A 22,348-nucleotide genomic window follows, 5' to 3' on the forward strand; every position below is an offset into this window, starting at 1 on the left:
TGGCTGAAAGGTGTCCAGGATCCAACTCAACTAGTACTTTTTGGAACATCTCAAGACCATATCTGAGGTTCTTGGGGTATCTCAGATTAAAGGCATAGAACAGTCCCAACAGATAGCAGCAGACCCCCAAGATTGTTGAGGGCAGTGATGCCCTTAATCACAATACCTACATCAGTAGGTTAATTCATTGAGTTCTCTTGGTTCTGCAGCAGGTAGATCTTCATCTTCATCATCACCTCCTCTGTCAACTTCTCTTCTACTCTGACAGGTGCACCAGCAGCTTCCTTCCTGCACACATTGTGAAGATAATTGTTTAGAGCTCACTTTCAGGCTAAATGTTACAAGACACACAGACACACATTGAGCAATCCTAGCTGTCTCCACACATGCAGCCCTGGGCATAATCTTTAATCAGTTGGACCAGACATGCAACGGATGCAACAGCCATTCAGCCAATGTCACAACCTCATTCTCTGGACATCACTATGCTGTTCCTTTGCATGTGATGGTCTCATCCACGATGACATTAAAACGTCAAAACATTTATTTTACTAACTTGAAAGTCCTTGATCTTGACACTATCTTCTTCCAGATGGTCGATGAGACATCGGATGATGACCTCTCGTGTTCGTTGATTGGGGATTCCTCTCTGCCTTAGTAGCTATTAAGACATACATTTAGAAATGAATAATCAGGAGAGAGAGAGTTGCAGGGGATAAAGATGAGTTTAGCATAAATTAATATAGTAATTATTGTCATTAGCCAGGTGAAATATAATTAAAGCAGTTAGAGTAAATGAAAGTTTCATACCTGAAGTACAATACTCATTTGTGCCCAAACTGCCCTTCTTGGACTGGAACATGGACAGTAGTTTGGGGGTATAGAAGTCCAACATTGCCATACATTTTGGCTCAAGATTCAGTGTGGTGATCATCCTGAACTTTGCACTAACCTGGAAGACAGAGATGAGGGTAAGAGAGTAAAAAAGAAGACATGTAGATAATAATGTAGGCCTATACCTGTGCATTTTATCTTCATTGTACACACCATTGTATGCAGCTGTGCATAGCTTGTAATAAATGCAAAAAGTCACAATGACTAGAGGGCTTGCACATTCCTCTCACTGTAACCTTAACTAGCTGCAAACCTTTGTAAATAACATAAGTTATACCCAATACATTTGTGTAGCCTATATGCACAAAGATACAGTAAATCTACTTACCAATATTTGCAAACACTCTCCAGGTTTCTTGTTGAAGAAGATGTGTGCTGCTGCTGTTTGTTGACAGAATGTTCCAGTAGAATTTTCCCATGAACCCTTTTTTTCCCATGAACCCTTGTGTACAATTTTGAATCTTAGTCATAATCTACTCAATTGTTTAAGTTGTTGTGAGAGATGAAAGATTATTAAGTTGGAATGAATAATAATTAAGGGTCTTTTTAAATTGATCCATATAAGTACTCCATACTCAAATATTATGAAGGAAAATTACCAAAACAAATTGAGTATAATTCATGAATACAATCAGTTGGTCAAATACTAATTTATTCTCATGAAATTAACTCAAATAATATATGTACATCTAACTCAAAAAGAACAGTTGGATTTTTACTCATTTTGTTTGGTGTGACCTACTCAAACAATCACATACATGATATTCAGTGATTTTATTGAGTAAATATAACTTTTTCTAATAGTGCTATTTACTCGGTCACAGAATCCTTTCTTAGAGTGTACCCCTGCCCTAAGGGAACCCACAAAGACGCTGGCATACACTTTGAGAACCACTGGTCTTGTTCAATGCTTGGCCGTGGGATAGCTCTGCTTTGGCTGGTCTGATAGCACTGGATTTACCACTTAAACCAGGGGTCTTCATCGTTTTCAGGCCAAGGACCCCTTAGTTGAGAGAGAGATGAAGCAGGGACCCCCACAACCTTTTGATAGATTCCATATAGTTTCATCGTTTGACAGCACAATCATCAGTGTATTTTGGATTCATGTCAATTTGTGTTTTCAGATATTTAACCACTTGAACTTGTCGATAATTAATAAACTTGACCTTTCCCTCTGTACTTAGTCTACTCTTTTTCCCCTCTACACCAAACCTCCTTTCCAAAAATAGCCGATCTACAAGCTCACAATGCCTCGCAGCGCGAGGCGTTGTGAGCTTGCAGATCTGCTATTTTTGGCTAAAGTAGAATATGGACACTAGGGTTCAAGTGGTTAATATAAAAAAGGAGAAAAAAAATCACTCAAAGATTTGAAGGACCCCCTGTAGTAACCCTGAGGACCCCCTAAGGGGTCCCGGACCCCCTGTTGAAGACCTCTGACTTAAACCCTATATGGTTGGCTGGAATCCCTCAGGGTTTTTGTGGGGGAAGCTTTCGCTGAAAATACCCGACTGACAAGCGCCGTTTGACAATCTGCTATTTTCTACAAAACCTTTCCCCATAATGTGTGCTGATGTGACTCGTGAGATTAAAAAACACTTAAACCCCATATGGGAAGCCGGCTTCCCATGACCAGTCACAAAACTGTTCAGAGGTCAATAGAGACAAAATCAAATTACAATTTCAATGTTGATTCTGCTACAGGGCTCCTACAGCATATATAATCAGCTGCCATTGTATTTTTCATCCATGCATTACTCATATTACGTTACTATTACACCTTATTTTTATTTGTTTTCATCATTACTCACCCTATACTTTTGCATTACTAATATTACAGCACTACACACACTAAAACATCTGTAGAGTTTACATAGTTTGAAATATATTCATAAGATTTTGCCTATCAATTAATGACACCTTGATGGACAATTTCTCTATTCACTATATATCTCTCCAATGAGGTCTCGAGTCTTTTTCAGTATTCAGAATGTAAATTTTCCATAGGCGGAGGTCTTTTTCAATCCTCTTTTCCTAGGTAAGTGATCACAGCAGGACAATTTGGTAAGAGAAATGTGATGTTTTACACTGCATTTGTGAATTGTCAGAGGTTAGCTTTAGAGATGGGATTTATGGCTCTTTGAAGTGAGCCGGATCTCTGGGATCCGTTCCTTTCAAAGAGCCGTTCAAAAGACTGGCTCATTCTAGTTACTGTAGTTATTTTGTAGATTTTGATTCTAATTACGAATAAATTCAACCCTATATACATTTATTTCTGACATACATAGGTACATACCTGCCATTTGAAAATAGCCGATCTACAAGCTCACAATGCGTCGCAACGCGACGCATTGTGAGCTTGTAGATCGGCTATTTTCAAAAGATTTTTCTACATTTTACTCATTGGAAAACCTGTGAAACAGGATATTCTGCATAATGAGTACTTTCTACTATATATTTTGATACCAATACTTTTGTACTTTTACTCAAGTACATTAACATTCCAAACCTCTACTGTGGCAGAGTATTTCCACATTGATTGCAGTATTGATATCTGTACTTAAAGGAGCTATAGTCAACTTTTTCTTGAAAAAAATAAATAAAATAAAAATAATATTTAGAATAAAAAAATAAAATAAAAAATAAGCTTCATATACGTGTTTCAATTCAAAAATGACCACAAAAAGCGTAAAATAATCATAAAATAATCATTTTGGCCATTGTAGGGCCGACACTTTGTTTACACCCTAGTCTAACACTATCAAAGAATAGACTAGAATGTAAACAATGTGTCGGCCCTACAATGGCCAAAAGGTTTATTTTATCATTATTTTACGCTTTTTGTGGTCATTTTTGAACACATGTATGAAGATTATTTTTCAGGAAAAAGTTGACTATAGCTCCTTTAAGTAAAGACAACATGTAGTACTTTTCCCCACCACTTGTTCATTAGAAAGGAACGGCTCCCTGCTGTGAACCGGATCCAATCGTTCATTTCAAAGAGCCGTTTAAAAGACTCGATTCCTTCGCCAACGTCCCACCTCTAGTTAGCTTACATTTGGTGGGTCAAGAGTGGCCACAATCATTGTAGTTTTGTGTCCACAACTGTTCCAATTTGGGCGTGCATGGGGGGGGGGGGGGACAGGCAATCAAGAACGATCAATATAGAAAGGGAACGAGAGTCCAATCAGTCAACCTACAGCTATCATAGCGGTGTTGAGAAAAGAGAGGAAATGGAGGAAAGAGAGAAAGAGAAATGGGTGGAGAGAGAGAGAGAGCAGTGTTTACAGTGAGCAGGAGGGACGTGCAGAGAATGTTAGAGAGGCAGGGGCTGAAATTTCTAAAAGAACCTTTTGATGAAAATATTGAAAATAGCAGACCTACAAGCTCACAACGCGTCGCAGCGCGACGCGTTGTGAGCTTGGAGGTCGGCTATTTTCGGTACTTGATACCACACTGAACTTATAATCAATCAAGTCAATACTGGAGATGTGGCGTACGGAATGTCTACACAAATGTAAGATAACTTCACGATCAAAGTGGGTGACAAGGTCATAACACGAAAAAACGAAATCTCTTACTTAGGATGTATCCTTGAAGCTAATCTTTCCAGTGAAAAGATGACTTCTAAAGTAATAAATAAAATCAATCAACGAACTCGTTTCCTACAGAGGATCGCCCCAATGGTCAATTTCAACACACTGAAGACCATAGCTGGTGCAATAAATCAGCCCCTCTTTGACTACGGAGTCCACGTATGGTATCGTGACGCCCCACAAGCCCTGAAAACAAAACTCCAAACAGCCCAAAATAAACTAATTAGGGTTCTGCTCAACCTTCCCTATCAGACTCACCTCACCGCTACACACCAGTTAAGAGTGGGGTGGCTCAGAGTAGATGATAGAGTACAGCAACTTGCAATGGGCCTGGTGTACAAGATACACTACACCACTATGATACCCAAGTACCTGTCAAAATACTTTATAAACATTAAGGATGTCCATAATTATAACACCAGAGGCAGCGCCACAGATCACTTCCAACCCAGAGTAAAAACCAACAAAGGGTCAAACTCGTTTTTCTGCTATACCACCAAAATGTGGAAAGCCTTACCGAAGGCCATAAAGGAGTGTGGATCACTAGCATCCTTTAAAATTGCCCTGAAAAACCACTTACAGGCAGCAGCCGTTCGCAACTGGTAAAAAAAAATGAACCTAGCCCAACCCTACCCTCCCCTGCCCCTTCTTTGTATATACTGTTTGTTTAGACTTACTGTTTTCTTTTTTGTTTTTCTTTACATATCTACTGCATAGTACTGTGTTCTATTTGTCTGTCATTCAATGTTATATGAGATACTTCAATGGTTTCCAGTGGAAATAAGCTTAGTCTTTTCATGGATCTCCTTTTAGTAGACCTTGTACCAGTGAACTGTACCGTCATGAAACTGTACCTTTTCCTATGCAAACTTCTAATAAAGTCTTCAATCAATCAATCAATCAAAAACAGAGAGGGTAATTCTTTCAACCTAAGATGCTGCATTCAAGTTCAGGAGAGTTTGGACAAGGCAATTCTCTTGAATGCTGCCTTCAGGTATGGCATGGAAAAAGGGCATTTGCATTTCTTTCATCATAGTAAAAACTGCATTCATGGTCTGGAGAGGGCACTTTTTACAGACGGGTAAAAGGGCAGGGGCTCAAGCCCCCTTTGATGTCTATGTGTGCACGTGCCTGACAGTGAGAGTGTGGGTCAGTGACAAATTGGGGCAAGATGACAAAATGTTATCGTGTTATCTTGTCGTTTCATTATCCCTGTTGCTGTAATTATCATAATCTTATGGAAAATACTGAATTGAAAATGATACTCTTTGCTGAAGAAGGTGACACTGAAGGTTAAGCATGACTGTCAATAAGGTCACATCTTGTACTTGCTTTACTTAATTTCACCTGACAACAATTAATCACGATAAAGTGAGTGAGTGAGTGAGTGAGTGAGTGAGTGAGTGAGAAATATTATTAGAGTTATTAGAGACCCCCAAAATAATCATATTTTAACTGGGGACCCCCCACCCTGACAAGCACTAAGATAACACAGTTCTATTGTGAAAATAGCAGATCACAACTCACAATGCGTTGCGAGGCGTTGTGAGCATGTAGATCTGCTATTTTCACAATTTCTGCCTCTAATATTTGACAATTTGTCCAATGTTTAATTTGTCGTTTTAGATGTATTAAAAAGTCCTTAAATTGTCACTTTAGAAATATGCAGATACCCTCTATACACTTAGACTTATGTTGGTTTGTTTACTGTTGAGTGAGAAAACAATGCTGCACATTAATTTAACCATCTGGGGACACACCCAAAATAATTTGGGGACCCCTCCGGGGGTCCTCCTGACCCACAGGTTGATAACCACTGTATTAGAAGAAAAAACAGAAACACAAAATAAAGGTCAAAATTTGAAATTTCCGTTTAATTAAGAAGACAAAAAAATAACAATACAAAATAGACAATCTTTCTATACATACACATGGTAGGAAATATAAAGAGGAAAACCAATAACATGTAGAGGTAAGTAAGAACAAAAGGAAAGTATACAAAGCAAAGAGTCGGTTTAGACGTGGATTTAAGTCCAGTTTAGTGAAGAGCTACCAATACACATCTACTACCGAGCGCGTCAAGGCACGTGTGTGACTTTTGTGTGTATTTTGGTCATGAGTTTCTATATGTACAGTGTCTGGTTTTAAGGAGTATGTGATAAAACAAAACGACATCATTAATAATAAAAAGGCAATTAAGAGTTGAGGCACTGGCCATTAAGACAGCCCACGGAATATAATACAGTACATATCTACATGTACACAGTCCGCGCACGCACTCGCACGCACACTCACGCATGTGCGCGCGCATGCACACACACACACACACACGCACACGCACGCACGCACGCACGCACGCACGCACGCACACACACACACACACACACACACACTACTTCATAGATAACAGATGCACCTACTTGGTGTGCTGTACAGAAATTCCTATGGATGGAAGATTGAAAAAAAAACGTTTTTTTTGCTTTTCTTTTTTTTTTGGTACATGGTAGCCATTACAGAACCCCTGCATTAAGTCATAACAGCGGCTTTTGGTTATTTTCTTTTTCGATGAATCGACTAATCTTGAAGCTTTTTATTATGCACAACAAATCATGACAAAATGCCATTTTATGATGATTGATATTCATTTCATGTAATCCACTAAATCGATTAGCCTGATATCAACAGCCCTGTTTATATTGTATTGCACGGCGGTGTTGCGCATCGGTGTGGCCGATCACTTTGTGAGCTTGTAGATCTGCTATTTTGGCTATCTATAAGAAATATATCGTTGTTGCCGGGTGGAAACCTTGTATGTCCAAAACCGTTTTGTATTTATCCTTTTAAAATGATTTAAACTAGTGAAAACAGCCAATCTACAAGCACACAACGCCTCGCACCGCGAGGCGTTGTGTGCTTGTAGATCGGCTGTTTTCACTGCTTTTGTGCGATGGCCTTGTGTGATGAAGCAGGGCTTTACTTTGCGAAAGAACATAACAATGTGAAACTTGGAGATACAAGGTTTCCACCTGACAACGACGATATATTTGATTGAAATCAGTTTGTTCGATTAACTGTTGCGTCCCTAGCAAGCATAGGGCATCACGCATGCAAAATGGGGAGTTCTGCATTGGCTTCATGTTACTTACATTGTTTTACTGGACAATATATAGAACTAGACCAGTGGTTCTCAAACTTGTTCATGTCAAGGACCCCCAGATTTAAAGGAATTTGGCCACGGACCCCCATCTGAAAAAAAAAAACATGTTGTGCCAGGTACCCCCATAGAAGATTTGGGTTGTTAAAAAGTGTCAAAAAAATATGCCAATTTTGTGGATGATGTGACACACGCAGATCGGCAACTGTATACTGTAAGTGGTTAAATTGATTTGGATCAAATATTAAAACATTTTACTGGGGACCGCCTGGAACCCATCCAACGACCCCCAGAAGGTCCCCGGACCCCACTTTGAGAACCACTGCATTATTAGACGTTCCACAAATCCTTCTGATGGGCAGACGATGCCCAGAGTCCATACAGCAACACACAGCATGAATCACAGTGTGAATCTGAGTTTGAAATATTGACAATGTTGGGGTAAAAATACAGCCTAGAACAGGGGTTTCCAAACTTTTTTGACTCGGGGCACCCCTGTAAATAACCTTTTCACCCACAGCACCCCTGAGTTACACTGTTCATTTTTAGAATCTTACATCATATTGGAGAAATATCTGTTTCCATCAGAACTGACTGAAAATAACGTTATACTTGACGTTTAACCACTTGAACCCCAGCATCCCTATTCTGGGGGGAAGGTTCACCAAAAATAGCCGATCTACAAGCTCACAACGCGTCACAACGCGACGCGTTGTGAGCTTGTAGATCTGCTATTTTTGGTGAAGAGAGTTGTCGTAGATGGAAAAAGAACTCATCGAGTACAGCGCAAATCAGGTCTGTTTTACTAAGCATAGTGAAGTGATATTGATGTAGTGATATTGATGAATTCCAAATATTATCAAATGATCTCGCGGCACTGGCATCACGGCACCCCAGGGTGCCCCGTCACCCACTTTGAAAACCCCGGCCCTAGAATACAGGTCCATTCTAACACAAAAGGGATTAGCTGAGTACAACACATACAGTTTAGTACATCAACCACTGAATGGAGTCCCCCAGGTCTCTATATCAGGCCCTCTCCAGTTTTCACTGAATACCTTGTCAAGTCAATCTCTAAGCTTGTGGACGTGCTATTTCCGCTGATTGTTCATAGGGAGGCTAGGGTTCATGTGATTAAGGTCCAACCAATTATAGATCTCAACCATTGCCAATTACAAATTAGCTTGTAGCGCAATGGGCTAGCTGTCGGCATGTTTGGGATTACTGTGATTCAAACCGGACACATTTTCTACAAATATTCACATCCAAAGAAAACGCACTTGAGTTGGGGAACTTCATCAGCTTTATACAGCATTTATAGAAGGACACGATGGAAATAAAACATCCAAAATTGGAACGTAGAAAAGGTTTCTTTGCATAAAAAAATATGGTAAGTTCCACAGGTAAAAAGCTTGTTAAGACACAGTTGTTAAAAAGAAGAACAGTACTAATGTGGCTCCCTGGACAGTCAGCACTGCTAAGTGCACATTTAAGGCGGTTTTCTTTGGGCGGCGTCCATTAAGTGCATTAAGGCTACTTCTGATCAACAATACTATACAGTCCTCAATGAACAGCAGTGGTATGTCATTTGTTTATCATTGGTGTGTGTGTGTGTGTGTGTGTGTGTGTGTGTGTGCGCGCGTGTGTGTGTGTGTGTGTGTGTGTGTCATTAAAGCTGCAATCCGGATAATGAATGAAACATTAGCCAACCTGTATGGTAGAGTATGTTAATACAATGTAACTAATACATCCACCCGGAACAGGGGGACTCCCTATACCAGGGGTCTTCAACGTTTTCAGGCCAAGGACCCCTTAGTTGAGAGAGAGATGAAGCAGGGACCCCTCACAACCTTTTCATAGATTCCATATAGTTTCATCAGCACAATCATCAGTGTATTTTGGATTCATGTTAATTTGTGTTTTCAGATATTTAACCACTTGAACCGTCAATACTTAATGAACTTGACCTTTCACTCTGTACTTGGTCTGCTCTTTTCCCCCTCTACAATAGCCGATCTACAAGAGCTTGTAGATCTGCTATTTTCGGCTACAGCTCTCAACAAATGGACACTAGGGTTCAAGTTGTTAATATAAAAAGGATTGGAAGATTTGGAGGACCCCCTGTAGTAACTCTGAGGACCGGGGTCCCGGACCCCCTGTTGAAGACCCCTGCCCTATACTCTTCCGGGCCAAGCAGGGGATGCCCTCTTGGCCGAGCGGTCGGAAGTTTACTCTCTCGCACGCACAGGAAAACCCAAGTCCGATTCCCGGGTATAGCGAGATAAAACCTGCGGATTGCAGCTTTAAGTGTTTGTGCATCAAAGACACATGTTTGAAAGGCCGTGGGGGGGGGGTGCGGGGAATGGCGATAAAGATCGGTCCTTAAACTGTCTTCTTCAGTTTTTAAAAAGCAACTTCATAGGAAGTCCAGTGGGCACAGTATTGAGGTCAACGCACATCGACAGAGCGAGTCGACGGCTTATTAAGACATCTCGGAATATAAGCGGAATTACAGAGGGTGGTGGGGGGGGGGGTCAGGAAAAAAAAACTATAACATTTCATCCAAATCATCAAAAAGAGACAATTAAATTAAAAAAAAGAAATCCTAGAGAGATTTTCGTTTGTCTTCCCAGAGTTATGGAATTTTTCTTTCTTCTCATGGTTCACATTATGGAATGCAACAGTGCAATAAAAAAAAGAAGAAAAAAAAAGAAAAAAGCACACAGACTCCGACTCTCTCTCCTCTCCTTTCTTCTTTGTTTCTCTCCAAAACCACAGTTGTCTGTTTCGTTCCGTCGTCCTTTTGTTTTTCTCTCTCTTCCCCTGTCTGTCTGTCTGTCTGTCGTCTTCTGCTCTTTCTAGTGGTTAAACCGAATGCCGCGATGGCGGTGACGTCTGCGTCCGTCTCCCCGGGGGGACTCCAGTCCTCTCCCAGACGGTCTCTCTCTCTCTCTCTCTCTCTCTCTCTCTCTCTCTCTCTCTCTCTCTCTCTCTCCGTCTCACCGCCTTTTTCATGCGTCCTTTCTCGCTGTTCAAAAATATATAAAAAACAATCCATACAGACGGATCCTCACAGGTCTTTTAAGACATTAAAAACAACAACAACAACGGCGTCGTTCCGGTGAGACTTTTTGCACTAATCATCGCCAAGGGGTGTCACACCAAATTCCGGGCCCTGGGTACAAGGATTCACTGCGGGCCCCCCATGAATGTTCTTCATAAGGGGGAGGGGGTTTAACCCATTTAGACAGGGAGAACGCATATTATTACGCGTTATTTTGTGCTTTAACTATTGAAAAATAGCAGATTTACAAGCTCACAGCGCGGCCACCGAGTGCTGCGCTGCGAGCTTGCAGAGCTTGTAGATTCAAAGATTTTGCACAAATTTTCATGACTTTGCAAAAATAGCGGCTCTATTTTAGCTGCTATTTTTCAATAGCTAAAGTATAAAATAATTCCAGGCCCCTCCACCTTGGGCCCTAGTAACTCAGTCCCGCTTCCCCCCCCCCCCCCCCCCCCCTTGTGACGCCCCTGATCGTCGAGGTGCTGCTGCGGTCGTTCTGGAACAAAACGGAACCGATTGGTCGTTTCGTCGGCACATCTTCCACTCTCTTCCGCTCGACGAGGCTTTGGTTCCGGAGGTTTTCGGTAGCGTGAGTTAAAGATGGCTGACAGGGCGGCGTCGCGGAGTGTTTCAGTGTCGCGTTTCGCCGGGATATACAGTATGTGTGTGTGTGTGTGTGGACGGACGGCGGGTTCGGTGGCGTCATGGTTGGGTGGAGTGTGAGAGCACACTGGGGGGACTCGGGGAGCTCCGGGGGGCCGTCGGGTGGTGTCCACCACTTTACCCAGAAGGCTGGGGTTCCTTCCGCCAGGTGATTGGGTGGGGGTTCTTCTCCTTACATGGAGTCCTCGTCATCTTCCATCGGCTCGTCAGGGAGGCTTTGGGAAGAAGAAGAGAGGAAGGCAGGGTGGTTTAAAGAGACGGTGTGAGATCGTTTTGTCTAATTGATACCCCCTGGAATGGCGTTTGGCTAAAATAATTGATCTACAAGATAACGTGTCGCGATCCATATGGGCATTCCCATATGAAGTCACTGTTAGATATGGGCTTAATATTGATGACATCAGGGATCTCCATATATGGGCATAAAAGGGATTATGTTAAGAGTGGTTCCCATGACATCACAACATACAATATGTGCCCAAACATGGAGATCCCTATCTGAACCAGCCACACAGATATGGGCCATGTCTTGGCCATCTGGCCAGTGATGTATATCGAGGACAACAGGGATCTTCATATATGGGCATAAAAGGGATTCTGGGGAATACCCATATATGGACTTTTACATAGGTGATGTCACCCGTGATATCACCTGTGATCCACAGTGTCAGGCGTGACCTTCAGAGATACACGGATACGTGGACAAGATGTGCCGGACATCACAGTGACATCAGAGCATGATGTCAGAGCGGTAAACCCATAGACCGTAAAAATGTATACACGTCTACACGCGGACAAGCTGTGACGTTTCTCATAGTAAACTTTATGACAATTATGTTTGATATTTTATCTGGGACACTTGAACATGACCACGCCGTCGCAGAGAGACACGTACACTGCAAGCGCTATGTGCAGAGCGGAGGTCCATCCATTTCTGGGATGTGTCTAAGACCGGGGTTCCCAAACTTTTTTGTCTCAGGGCACCCCATGAATATTTTTTAATCCGAGGCACCCCTACATTATAATTTTCACTCCCAGCACCTTATATTTATAGCATATCGTTGTTGTCGGGTCGAAACCTTGGAAACCGTTCATTTTGTATTTATCATCTATAAAATGTACTAAACTAGTGAAAACAGCAGATCTACAAGCACAGAACGCCGATGTTGCCAAAATTAATTGGCCCCCGCTCGAAAAAAGCCAGCTCCCCCATAGCCCCCCCAGTCACAATTCTCTGGAGCCGCCGCTGGTTACCAGCAAAGTTACAGCAAAATGTAACTTAGTTACGTAACTCAGTTACATGTAACTCTAACGTCCCCAACACTGTGCGTGTGTGCGTGTGCGTGTACCTCTTGCGGGCCAGGACCCCTACAGACAGCGAGGCCAGGGCGTTGACAGCATCGGTTTCCTCACAGTCTCTCCTCTGAGCAGCCAGATGGGACAAACACACTGAGCCACTGCACGCCTTCACACTCTGCCAGTACTGACCTACACACACACACACACACACACACACACACACACACACACACACACACACACACACACACACACACACACACACACACACACACACACACACACACACACGCATACAAGCACACGCATACCCACACACACACATTAGAAGTAGTAGTACAATAGTTAGGGATGGGATGGGACGATGTGAAAATGTCATATCACGATTATTGTGACAAAAGACATTTTGTGATTTACGATATTATCACAATAATCAAAAATTATCCTGGGGCAAAATATTTGCCAAAAATTTGCCGATCTACAAGCTCACAACGTGTCGCATTGCGATGCGTTGTGAGCTTGCAAATCGGGATTTTTTTGGTAAAGACATTTGATAGAAAGTGAAAAAAAGACAAGTATGCATATTATAAGTACCTTTTTACCAATTATGGAGGGTTTAAATGGTACCGGATATGCAGCTCGGCAAATAAAAGGTGAATTGATCCCAGTGCATGACGGAGGACTATTTCACGATAAATTAAATCTCCACCATACGTTTATCGTGAGTGTTTTTTTTATCACGATAAACGATAATATCGCTTATCGTCCCATCCCTAATAGCAGTATTCATATAAAATGAACCCATATACAGTACAAGCATTTGATTCAAAATCACCAACATGTCCCTTTACTATATTTCCCTTACTTATTTTCAGTCTCACTTACTTTGTATCTGTATGACAGTCTGCAGGGAGTGCACGCCGTTTGCACAGGGTTTCTGCAATAGTACGTCTTCCGACAGCGGTTCCTGCAAGAGAGAGAGAGACATACATGCATGTTACGTTACTCCACACATCCTGCACTCAGGGAAATATGTTCATAATCTGTTTCGTACCAAATCCACAAAATTGTCTGTACTTTTATTTAGCAAATCAATTCAATGTAAAGACGCAAAACATCAAGAAGTACTGAAAAATCGATCAGGGAGAGGGGATATCGCTTCTACTGTACATAGTGTATTGTAGGGTTTAAGTGAAATTTAAGAGGAAACTGCATTTCAAGGGATCAAAACTTGCGTCATGTTTGTGAAAATCTATAGATAATCTATAGACGGGTTTCTTGTTTACAAACATTGAGACTAAATGCACAGCTGACTGTATCATGTAATCAATTCCGTCCAATCCCCAAACCTGTTGTTTTGGGGAGCTCTGGTTTCATTGGCTAATTTTGGTACCGACCCTGCGCACGCATCTAGTTCTTATCAGTGTAACGTGGACCAGAAACCCGTCTATAGATAATCTATAGATAATCTATAGATAATCTATACGCAGGGGTAGGCAACCTTAGGCACGGTGCCAAAATTGGCAGGGGAGGAGGGTGATCATTGGCACACTGCAGAAGTGTGAGAGAGAGGATTTTTGTCATAAAACTTTAAAATTACATCCTGCACATGATTCTACATTCATTCAACTCATGATCTCCGACTGGGCAGGGAGCCTGGGAGATACTGTAGTTGGGATATTGCTCTAATGATCATTCTCCCGATGTGAAAGAAAACAATTCAAAAGGAGAACCTTCCAATCTATTGGAAATATAACATTTTGATGTGGTTTCACAATTAAACTTAATGTTGATATGGCACACTGACTATCAAGAAAATAAAAAACATGGCACTTCATATCAAAAAGGTTGCCGACCCCTGAATCTATAGATTTCGTCAGTGGAATCTCTTCACTGGCACACATCTATGAGCAGATATAACTGTATAAATGCGTGTAATCCGTGGATTCTGACCTGTATTCCCAACAGAGCGCTGACACAGGCCTCGGACGCGTCACAGATGGCCGTGAGGTCGTGACCTCCCTCCAGGGCGAGCACCACGCGACCCCCTGCTAGAGACATCAGCTGACGGGTCAGGAAGCCAAAACCTGCAGCACACACACACACACACACACACACACACACACACACACACACACACACACACACACACACACACACACACACACACACACACACACACACAGTGAGTTTAGGGACCTGAGTGTGTACTCTACAGTAGTCAAGGTGATAACGTCACCTGGGATTCACAGGAGGTGATTTGAGGATGGGTGTGGCTGCTGCTGGCGGTGTTACAGTCACTGGTTCTCAAACTTTGACATTTGAAGGTCTCCCCTTAACAATTTAGGCCCCCATAAAGGAAGGTAGAAAACCGACCGTCCTTTTTATCCCAAAAAAGAGTTCTTGCACCAGCACCACCACTGGTGATCTGCTTGACTGTTGCTGGTGGTATGACAGTACAGATATGGGAATGTGGGGAAGTTGACTAGATCAGGGGTCTTCAATGTTTTCAGGCCAAGGACCCCTTAGTTCAGAGAGAGATGAAGGAGGGACCCCCACAAGCTGTACATAGATTCTGTATAGTTTCATTGTTTGACAGCACAATCATCAGTGTATTTTGGTTTCATGTCAATTTGTGTTTTCAAATATTTAACCACTTGAACCGTCAACACTTAACTCATACCCTGCCAAAAAAGACGTTTCTATAATAAAAACGTCTTTTTAACTATGGACCTCCCTGCCAGACGTCTTCTGAACGTCTTTTTAAAAAAAATAATACAAAAAAAAAATGCACATGCATAGTGCATGATCTGTGCACGAATGTGTGCACCAGCGTGCACACTATTTTTTTAACCCTTTGTTGGCGAACCGGCAATATAAGAGGTCCCACTTTAAATATGGCACCGACTGAGTTAATAAACTTGACCTTGCACTCTGTACTTAGTCTGCTCGTTTTCTGCTCTACACCAAACCTCTTTGCCAAAAATAGCTGATCTACAAGCTCACAACGCCTCGCAGCGTTGTGATTTTTTTTGGGCTAAAGCATTTTGGGCTTAAGTTCTCAGAATAAGGACACTAGGGTTCAAGTGGTTACTATAAAAAAAATCGGGGCAGTGAGATGGAGGCTGTTCTTACATCTGGCGGAGACCTTGTAGCCTCCCAGCGGAGCTGGATGGCCCTCGGCGGCATCGAACCCTGCGGACACCAGGACCACATCAGGAGAGAACTCCTGGGCGATGGGCATCACCACCGTCCTAGCAGAGCAAAAAACACAAACACACAACGTTACAACCTTGATCCCCGACGGTCAATTCCCCACGCAGGGGCGTCACAAGGGGGGTGAAAGTGGGACTGAGATACTATAGGACCCAAGGTGGAGGGGCCTTCATTATTTTATATACTTTAGCTATTGAAAAATAGCACATCTACAAGCTCACAGCGCGGCACCGAGTGCCGAGCTGTATTTTTTAAGCGAACATTTGTAACTCAAATTTTGGTCCCTGGAACTACATTTTTTTAGATGGGTGGTCCGTGGCCAAATACATGTCATTTTGGGGGTCCTTCACGTGAAAAAGTTTGAGCACCACCGACAGAAACATAGGTTTTTCAAAAAAAAACTTTTTCACGATTTTTCAAAAAATAGCAGATCTACAAGCTTGCAGCGCGGCACTCGGTGCCGCGCTGTGAGCTTGTATATCTGCTATTTTTCAATAGTTAAAGCACAAAATAATTTAAGTGAATACTTTTGGTGTGACACCCCTGTCCCCACGTGAGCAGCAGACCTCCACTGTTGGCCTGTGAAGGGGCTTTTACACAATGCCTTCTCTGGTACGCATTTTGAGGCCATCTTGTTTCAATAAGAAGCCAAATACTAAATAATAGCTATATTTTAATGGACGATATGAAATAGTACATGATTGACATGTGTTTCTCTTGAATATGCTGCCTTCAGGTATGGCATGGAAAGAGGGGCATTAGCATTTCTTTCACCATAGTAAAAACTGCATTCATGGTCTGGAGAGGGCACTTTTTACAGACAGATAAGGGCAGGGGCTCAAGCCCCCTTTGATGTCTATGTGTGCACGTGCCTGAAATCAGTAGTTCTTGCACTTTGAAGATTTTTTAAAAGCATCTCAAATAAGACATTTTACGGTCTTTTTTACGTGGAAAGCCCTCAGTATTTAATTAATGGACATAATGAATAGCAAGCAAAGAAAACATTAAATAATATCACAGTTATAAAAACTCTATATGTACACAGGATAGGGGAAACAAGGGGGTGGGGCTAAGGTAAGGGGGGGGGCGGGTGCTCACTTCTGGCCTGTCTATGGGAGAAGTGATAACCATCTCCTTCTCTGGCCTCCTGAACGGTGAGTTTTTCAGGGCAGTTTTGAAGGATGCCAAGCAAGCTACATGTTTTAAGGGAGGCAGTCAAGGAATTCCACACCTGGGTGGCAGTGTTGCAGAAGGAGAATTTACCCATATTTGTCTTCATATTTTGTCGGAGGACACCGCCTCACGACAGAGGATAAATTAAGTCATAGTCAAGTCAACGAGCTCAAGTAACCAGAGATTAGGAAATCTTTGTGATCGACAGATCTAAGCTCTTGCGAAATGATCGCTGCGAACCACATCCTTTTTTCTGTGAGAGGCTGGAGGAAGCTGGTTTTGCCTCGTTCCAGACGCGAGTCATCTCCTAGACAATGGATTCTTGCACGGCACAGAGTGCCAGAGTGTTAAATTAACACTATGTGTTGCGCTGCCTTTTGGTCTCTCCGTGGGCCAACAGCGTGAGAGCAGAACACAAAGCAGCCCCAGTGTGATTCCTGCACAAAAGAATACTGTATCGTTGTTTATCCCACTTAGACCGGAACACACGTCTGTGTCGCTTGTAGATTCGAACCACTTTAACCATTTTTTATGCTTTAACTGTTGAAAAATAGCAGATCTACAAGCTCGCAGCGCGGCACCGAGTGCCGCGCTGCGAGCTTGTAGGTCTGCTATTTTTGAAAAATCGCAAACATTTTGTGCCGTCACGATTATGACATTTTACATGACGATTAATTGTCACTCAAATAAGTGCGATTAACGATTTAATTGTGTGTTTGTCGTTGACAATCAGATTTCTGTTTGGCTTTTAGGCTTTGAAGTTGCACATGGCAGATATGACACATAACCTAAATATACAAAGAAATTACTGACATATTTGACAACGTTATACTTAAAAAAGAACATTGATGCGACGCGTTGTGAGCTTGTAGATCGGCTATTTCCACTATTTGTTACTTTTCAAAGACTGTGTGTCAAAGACTGGCCCATTTTGTGCCAGTCTTTGAATATTTTTGACCCGATTCTATTAATGTCCTCTAAATCCTTCTTCTAAATCAGTGGTTCTCAAACTTTTTCATTTCAAGGACACCCAAAATGTCATGTATTTGTCCACCGACCCCCATCTCAAAACATGCTGTTCCAGGGACCCCCCGGAAAGCACATATTTGAGTTACGAATGTTCTTTTAAAAAAGATATATTCAAAGACTCAATCAAAAAATTTCAAAAAATAGCAGATCTTCAAGCTCGCAGCGCTGCACTCGGTGCCACGCCATTAGCTTGTAGATCAGCTATTTTTCAATAGTCAAAGCATTAAATAGTTCTACGCCCAAAATGGGTTATCATGGTTTCTGAAGTGACGAGGAGAGGCTAGGAGTTCTGATGGGACTGTTGTCGGCGTGGTTCAAAGCTGCACGGAGCCCGTCTGGTTCCTATTAGAGGCTTGTCACTCTCCCCGCGTCACTGAACACACAGCGAAACAGAGAAAACAGCCCATCTGGGAACCATTTACCTTCATCATTATGCTGCCTGGAGAGACCTCCCCGCCCCGACACACACACACACACACACATACGCACACACATGCACGAACACACACACACAAACACACACACACACACACACACACACACACACACACACATACACACGCATACAAGTGCACGCGCAAGCACGCATGCATGCACGCCCCACACACGTGGACACACATACAGTGCAAATACACACAAACTCACTAACATACACACATATCGTCACTGTCGGGCAGAAACCTTGTATCTCCAAGTTTCAAATTTGTAAATTTTCCGCAAAGTAAAGCCCTGCTTCATCATACAAGGCTGTTGCACAAAAGTAGTGAAAACAGCGCGAGGCGTTGTGTGCTTGTAGATCTGCTGTTTTCACTAGTTTAAATCATTTTTAAAATGATGAATACAAAACAAACGGTTTCCACCCGACAATGACGATATGGGAACACACAGTATACATGTATTGCTGCACTCACCTTTTAAATGCTTTTGGATGTTTGTTTTTTTTATGTTTATTCCCTCTCAGTTTTTAACATGTGCCCCCTCCTCTTTTATCTGATGTGTTGAACACGCCTGTATGAGTGAGAAATCTGAATTTCCCCTTGGGGATCAGTAAAGTATTTATCTATCTTTCTATCTCATACCGTACAAAGAGATTCACAAGTGTTAAGGTGTGTGTATTCGAGCGAGCGAGCATGCACACACACGCACGCAGGCACACGCACGCAGGCACACACACGCAGGCACACACACACACACACACACACACACACACACACACACACACACACACACACACACACACACACACACACACTCGCAAACAGACTGACCAGCACTCACAAACACAGTAACACACATATACTGTACACGTAAACACAAAGGCCATGGGGGGGCGAGGGGGAGGGTGATTCGTACCACCTACCATCAGGGGTGTCGCACTGGGGGGGGGGGGGGGGGGGGGGGGGGGGGGGGGGGGGGGGAAGTGGGACTGAGTTACTAGGGCCCAAGGTGGAGGGGCCTTCATTATTTTATACTTAAGCTATTGAAAAAATAGCAGATATACAAGCTCACAGCGAGGCAATCTGCTATTTTTGAAAATGTGTGCAAATCTTTGAATATGTGTATTTTTTTAAGCAAACATTTGTAACTATAATTTTGCTTCTGGGGGGGTCCCTGGAACTAAATATTTTGTGATGGGGATCCGTGGCCAAATACATATCATTTTGGGGGTCCTTCACATGAAAAAATTTGAGCACCACTGACATAGAAACATTCAAAAATATTGCACACATGTTCACGATTCTTCAAAAATAGCAGATCTAGTACAAGCTCACAGCACGGTACTCGGTGCCGCGCTGTGAGCTTGTATATCTGCTATTTTTCAATAGTTAAAGCACAAGGGGGACCCCCTATGAAGAACATTCATGGGGGGCCCAGAGTGAATCCTTGTACCCAGGGCCCAGAATTTGGTGCGACACCCCTGCACGCAGCCACGCTCATGCAACTTAACAATACCGCTACACTGAATAACCCTTTGACCGCCTCTAACTCCTGCATGTGGCCTTGTCTACGTGTCTAGTTTTTTTTTTGATCGCATCAGAATAGTGCACAATCTATCCTCAGCCGTTTATTTTAACTTTGTACAACATTTGTAAAATATCTGATGTAAACATGCAAGCTTGTGCATAATTAAACAATAATACACAATGCTTTGACATAAATACACCAGTAAGACTCCCTAATCGGGAGATAAGCGACCGTTGGTCGCTTATCTCCACAAATAGGCCAAAAGTTTGTTTTACCAATTATCAAGACATACGGGCAGTTGACAGTTTGCCATGGTTACTCATTGAAGTTGAATCTCCATATATGGAGATAACCTACGCGTCACACTAAGTCTGACCTCACCAGCCCATATTTGGGCATGAGCAACTTATGTCTCCATATATGGAGATATGATGACATCACACAGTCCTCAGCCGATGATGTGGCGTGATGTCATACAATACACAAACGAGCCCTACAGTATAAAGGGGCAATTCTTGCCAGGAAAGAAGCATTTCTTCGACTCAGACCTTATGCCAGGGTTGGCTTATAGCAGCTGTCGGTAGATAATGCCGGTCTTATATACTCATTGAAGTTGAATCTCCATATGGAGATAACCTACGCATCACACTAAGTCTGACCTCACCAGCCCATATTTGGGCATGAGCAACTTATGTCTCCATATATGGAGATATGATGACATCACACAGTCCTCAGCCGATGATGTGGCGTGATGTCACGCCACATCATCAGCAGTGTGATGTCATACTGATGCGGAGATATGAGCAGGGCAAAGGTGTGACGTGTGACGTGTGACCGACCGACCGACCGACGGACGGCCGGTGGAGGTTTTGATACTAAACTGCGACCTTACGGTCGCAATAAATGCAGAACTGACAGTTCCATTCTTAAAACGTCCATAGTTCAGATTTGTATGCACGCCAGAGTGATTCATTCAATAAATTCATAATGTTTTTTTTTTCTTTTCTTTTTTTTTTTTTTTGGTCTGAAAATGTTTGTTGCACAAACTTTGGTCAAGCTACATTTTCAATTAAAAGTATCACAAACTATCACGATACGTTTCGTATTATAATGCTAAAATCTATGGCAATAAACAACACGAGCAGTCTGGTACTTTCACTGCCAAGGACCCCCAAATAGCCATAGCCTCTGCCTGCAGGCCCCTACTGCAAAATGATAAAAAAAAATAAGAAAAGAAAACGGAAATAGACACAAACTAAATGTGTGTGTGTGTGCGTGCGTGCGTGCGTGCGTGCGTGCGTTCGCGTTTGTGTTTGTGTGTGTGTGTACCAGAGAGAGAGAGAGAAAGAGTAAGAGAGAGACACTGGGGTGTCGCACCAAATTCTGGGCCCTGGGTACTTTAACTATTGAAAAATAGCAGATATACAAGCTCACAAGGCGGCACCGAGTGCCGCCCTGCGAGCTTGTAGATCTGCTATTTTTTTTAAATCGTGAACATTTGTGCAAGTCTTTGAATATTTCAAATCCTTCTAAGGTTTTTTGAAAAACCTATGTTTCTATGTCAGTGTTGCTCAAACCTTTTCATGTGAAGGACCCCCAAAGTGATATCTATTTGGCCACGGACCCCCATCTCAAAATATTTAGTTCCAGGGACCACCCCCAGAAGCAAAATTTGAGTTACAAATGTCCGCTTCAAAGATTTGCACAAATGTTTGCTTCAAAGATTTGCACTCATTTTCACGACTTTTCTAAAAAATAGCTGGATAGCAGAAGCTCGCAGCGCACTGCGCTGTGAGCTTGTAGATCTGCTATGTTTCAATAGCTAAAGTATAAAAGAATTAAGGCCCCTCCACCTTGGGCCCTGGTAACTCAGTCCCACTCCCCCCCCCCCCCCCCCCACACACATAAGACAATAGATGAAAGAAACACAAACACATTCACAACTACAAAAAAAATAAAATAAAAATACACAAAGACAAGCAGGAATCCACACACTGTAGGGGAAATGCTCATAATGGCTTACAGACACATATTACTGTGCTAAGCCAACACACACCCACAGACACACTAGCATACATGTGCACAAGCACACACACACACACACACACACACACACACACACACACACACACACACACACACACACACACACACACACACACACACACACACACGTCATGGTATAAATACATAAGCCCCACACACGGAAAATTCAAAGATCAAACATTAGCAAGCGTGGGATAGAAATGTATAATTGTCTGTCTTCACAAACAACTCTCTAACGCACACGTACAGGCC

At 42.5% G+C, this 22,348-nt stretch overlaps 1 protein-coding gene across 1 annotated transcript in view; it reads right to left on the reverse strand.

Annotated features, from left to right (window-relative positions):
- Positions 1-11,179: 11,179 nt before the first annotated feature.
- The window catches only part of hdac7a (histone deacetylase 7a), a 122,733-nt gene continuing 111,564 nt past the window's right edge, over positions 11,180-22,348 (reverse strand). The window contains exons 21-25 of the mRNA XM_080733992.1: positions 15,803-15,921; positions 14,621-14,754; positions 13,553-13,634; positions 12,718-12,856; positions 11,180-11,583 (exon numbers count right to left, since the gene is read on the reverse strand). Of these exons, the coding sequence (XP_080590118.1) occupies positions 11,541-11,583; positions 12,718-12,856; positions 13,553-13,634; positions 14,621-14,754; positions 15,803-15,921 (517 nt within the window). The 3' untranslated portion in view covers positions 11,180-11,540. The remainder of the gene's footprint in view (positions 11,584-12,717; positions 12,857-13,552; positions 13,635-14,620; positions 14,755-15,802; positions 15,922-22,348) is intronic.

The sequence above is a fragment of the Nannobrachium achirus genome, assembly GCF_963921795.1.
Source record: "Nannobrachium achirus genome assembly, chromosome: 9".
NCBI classification, from domain to species: Eukaryota; Metazoa; Chordata; class Actinopteri; order Myctophiformes; family Myctophidae; genus Nannobrachium; species Nannobrachium achirus.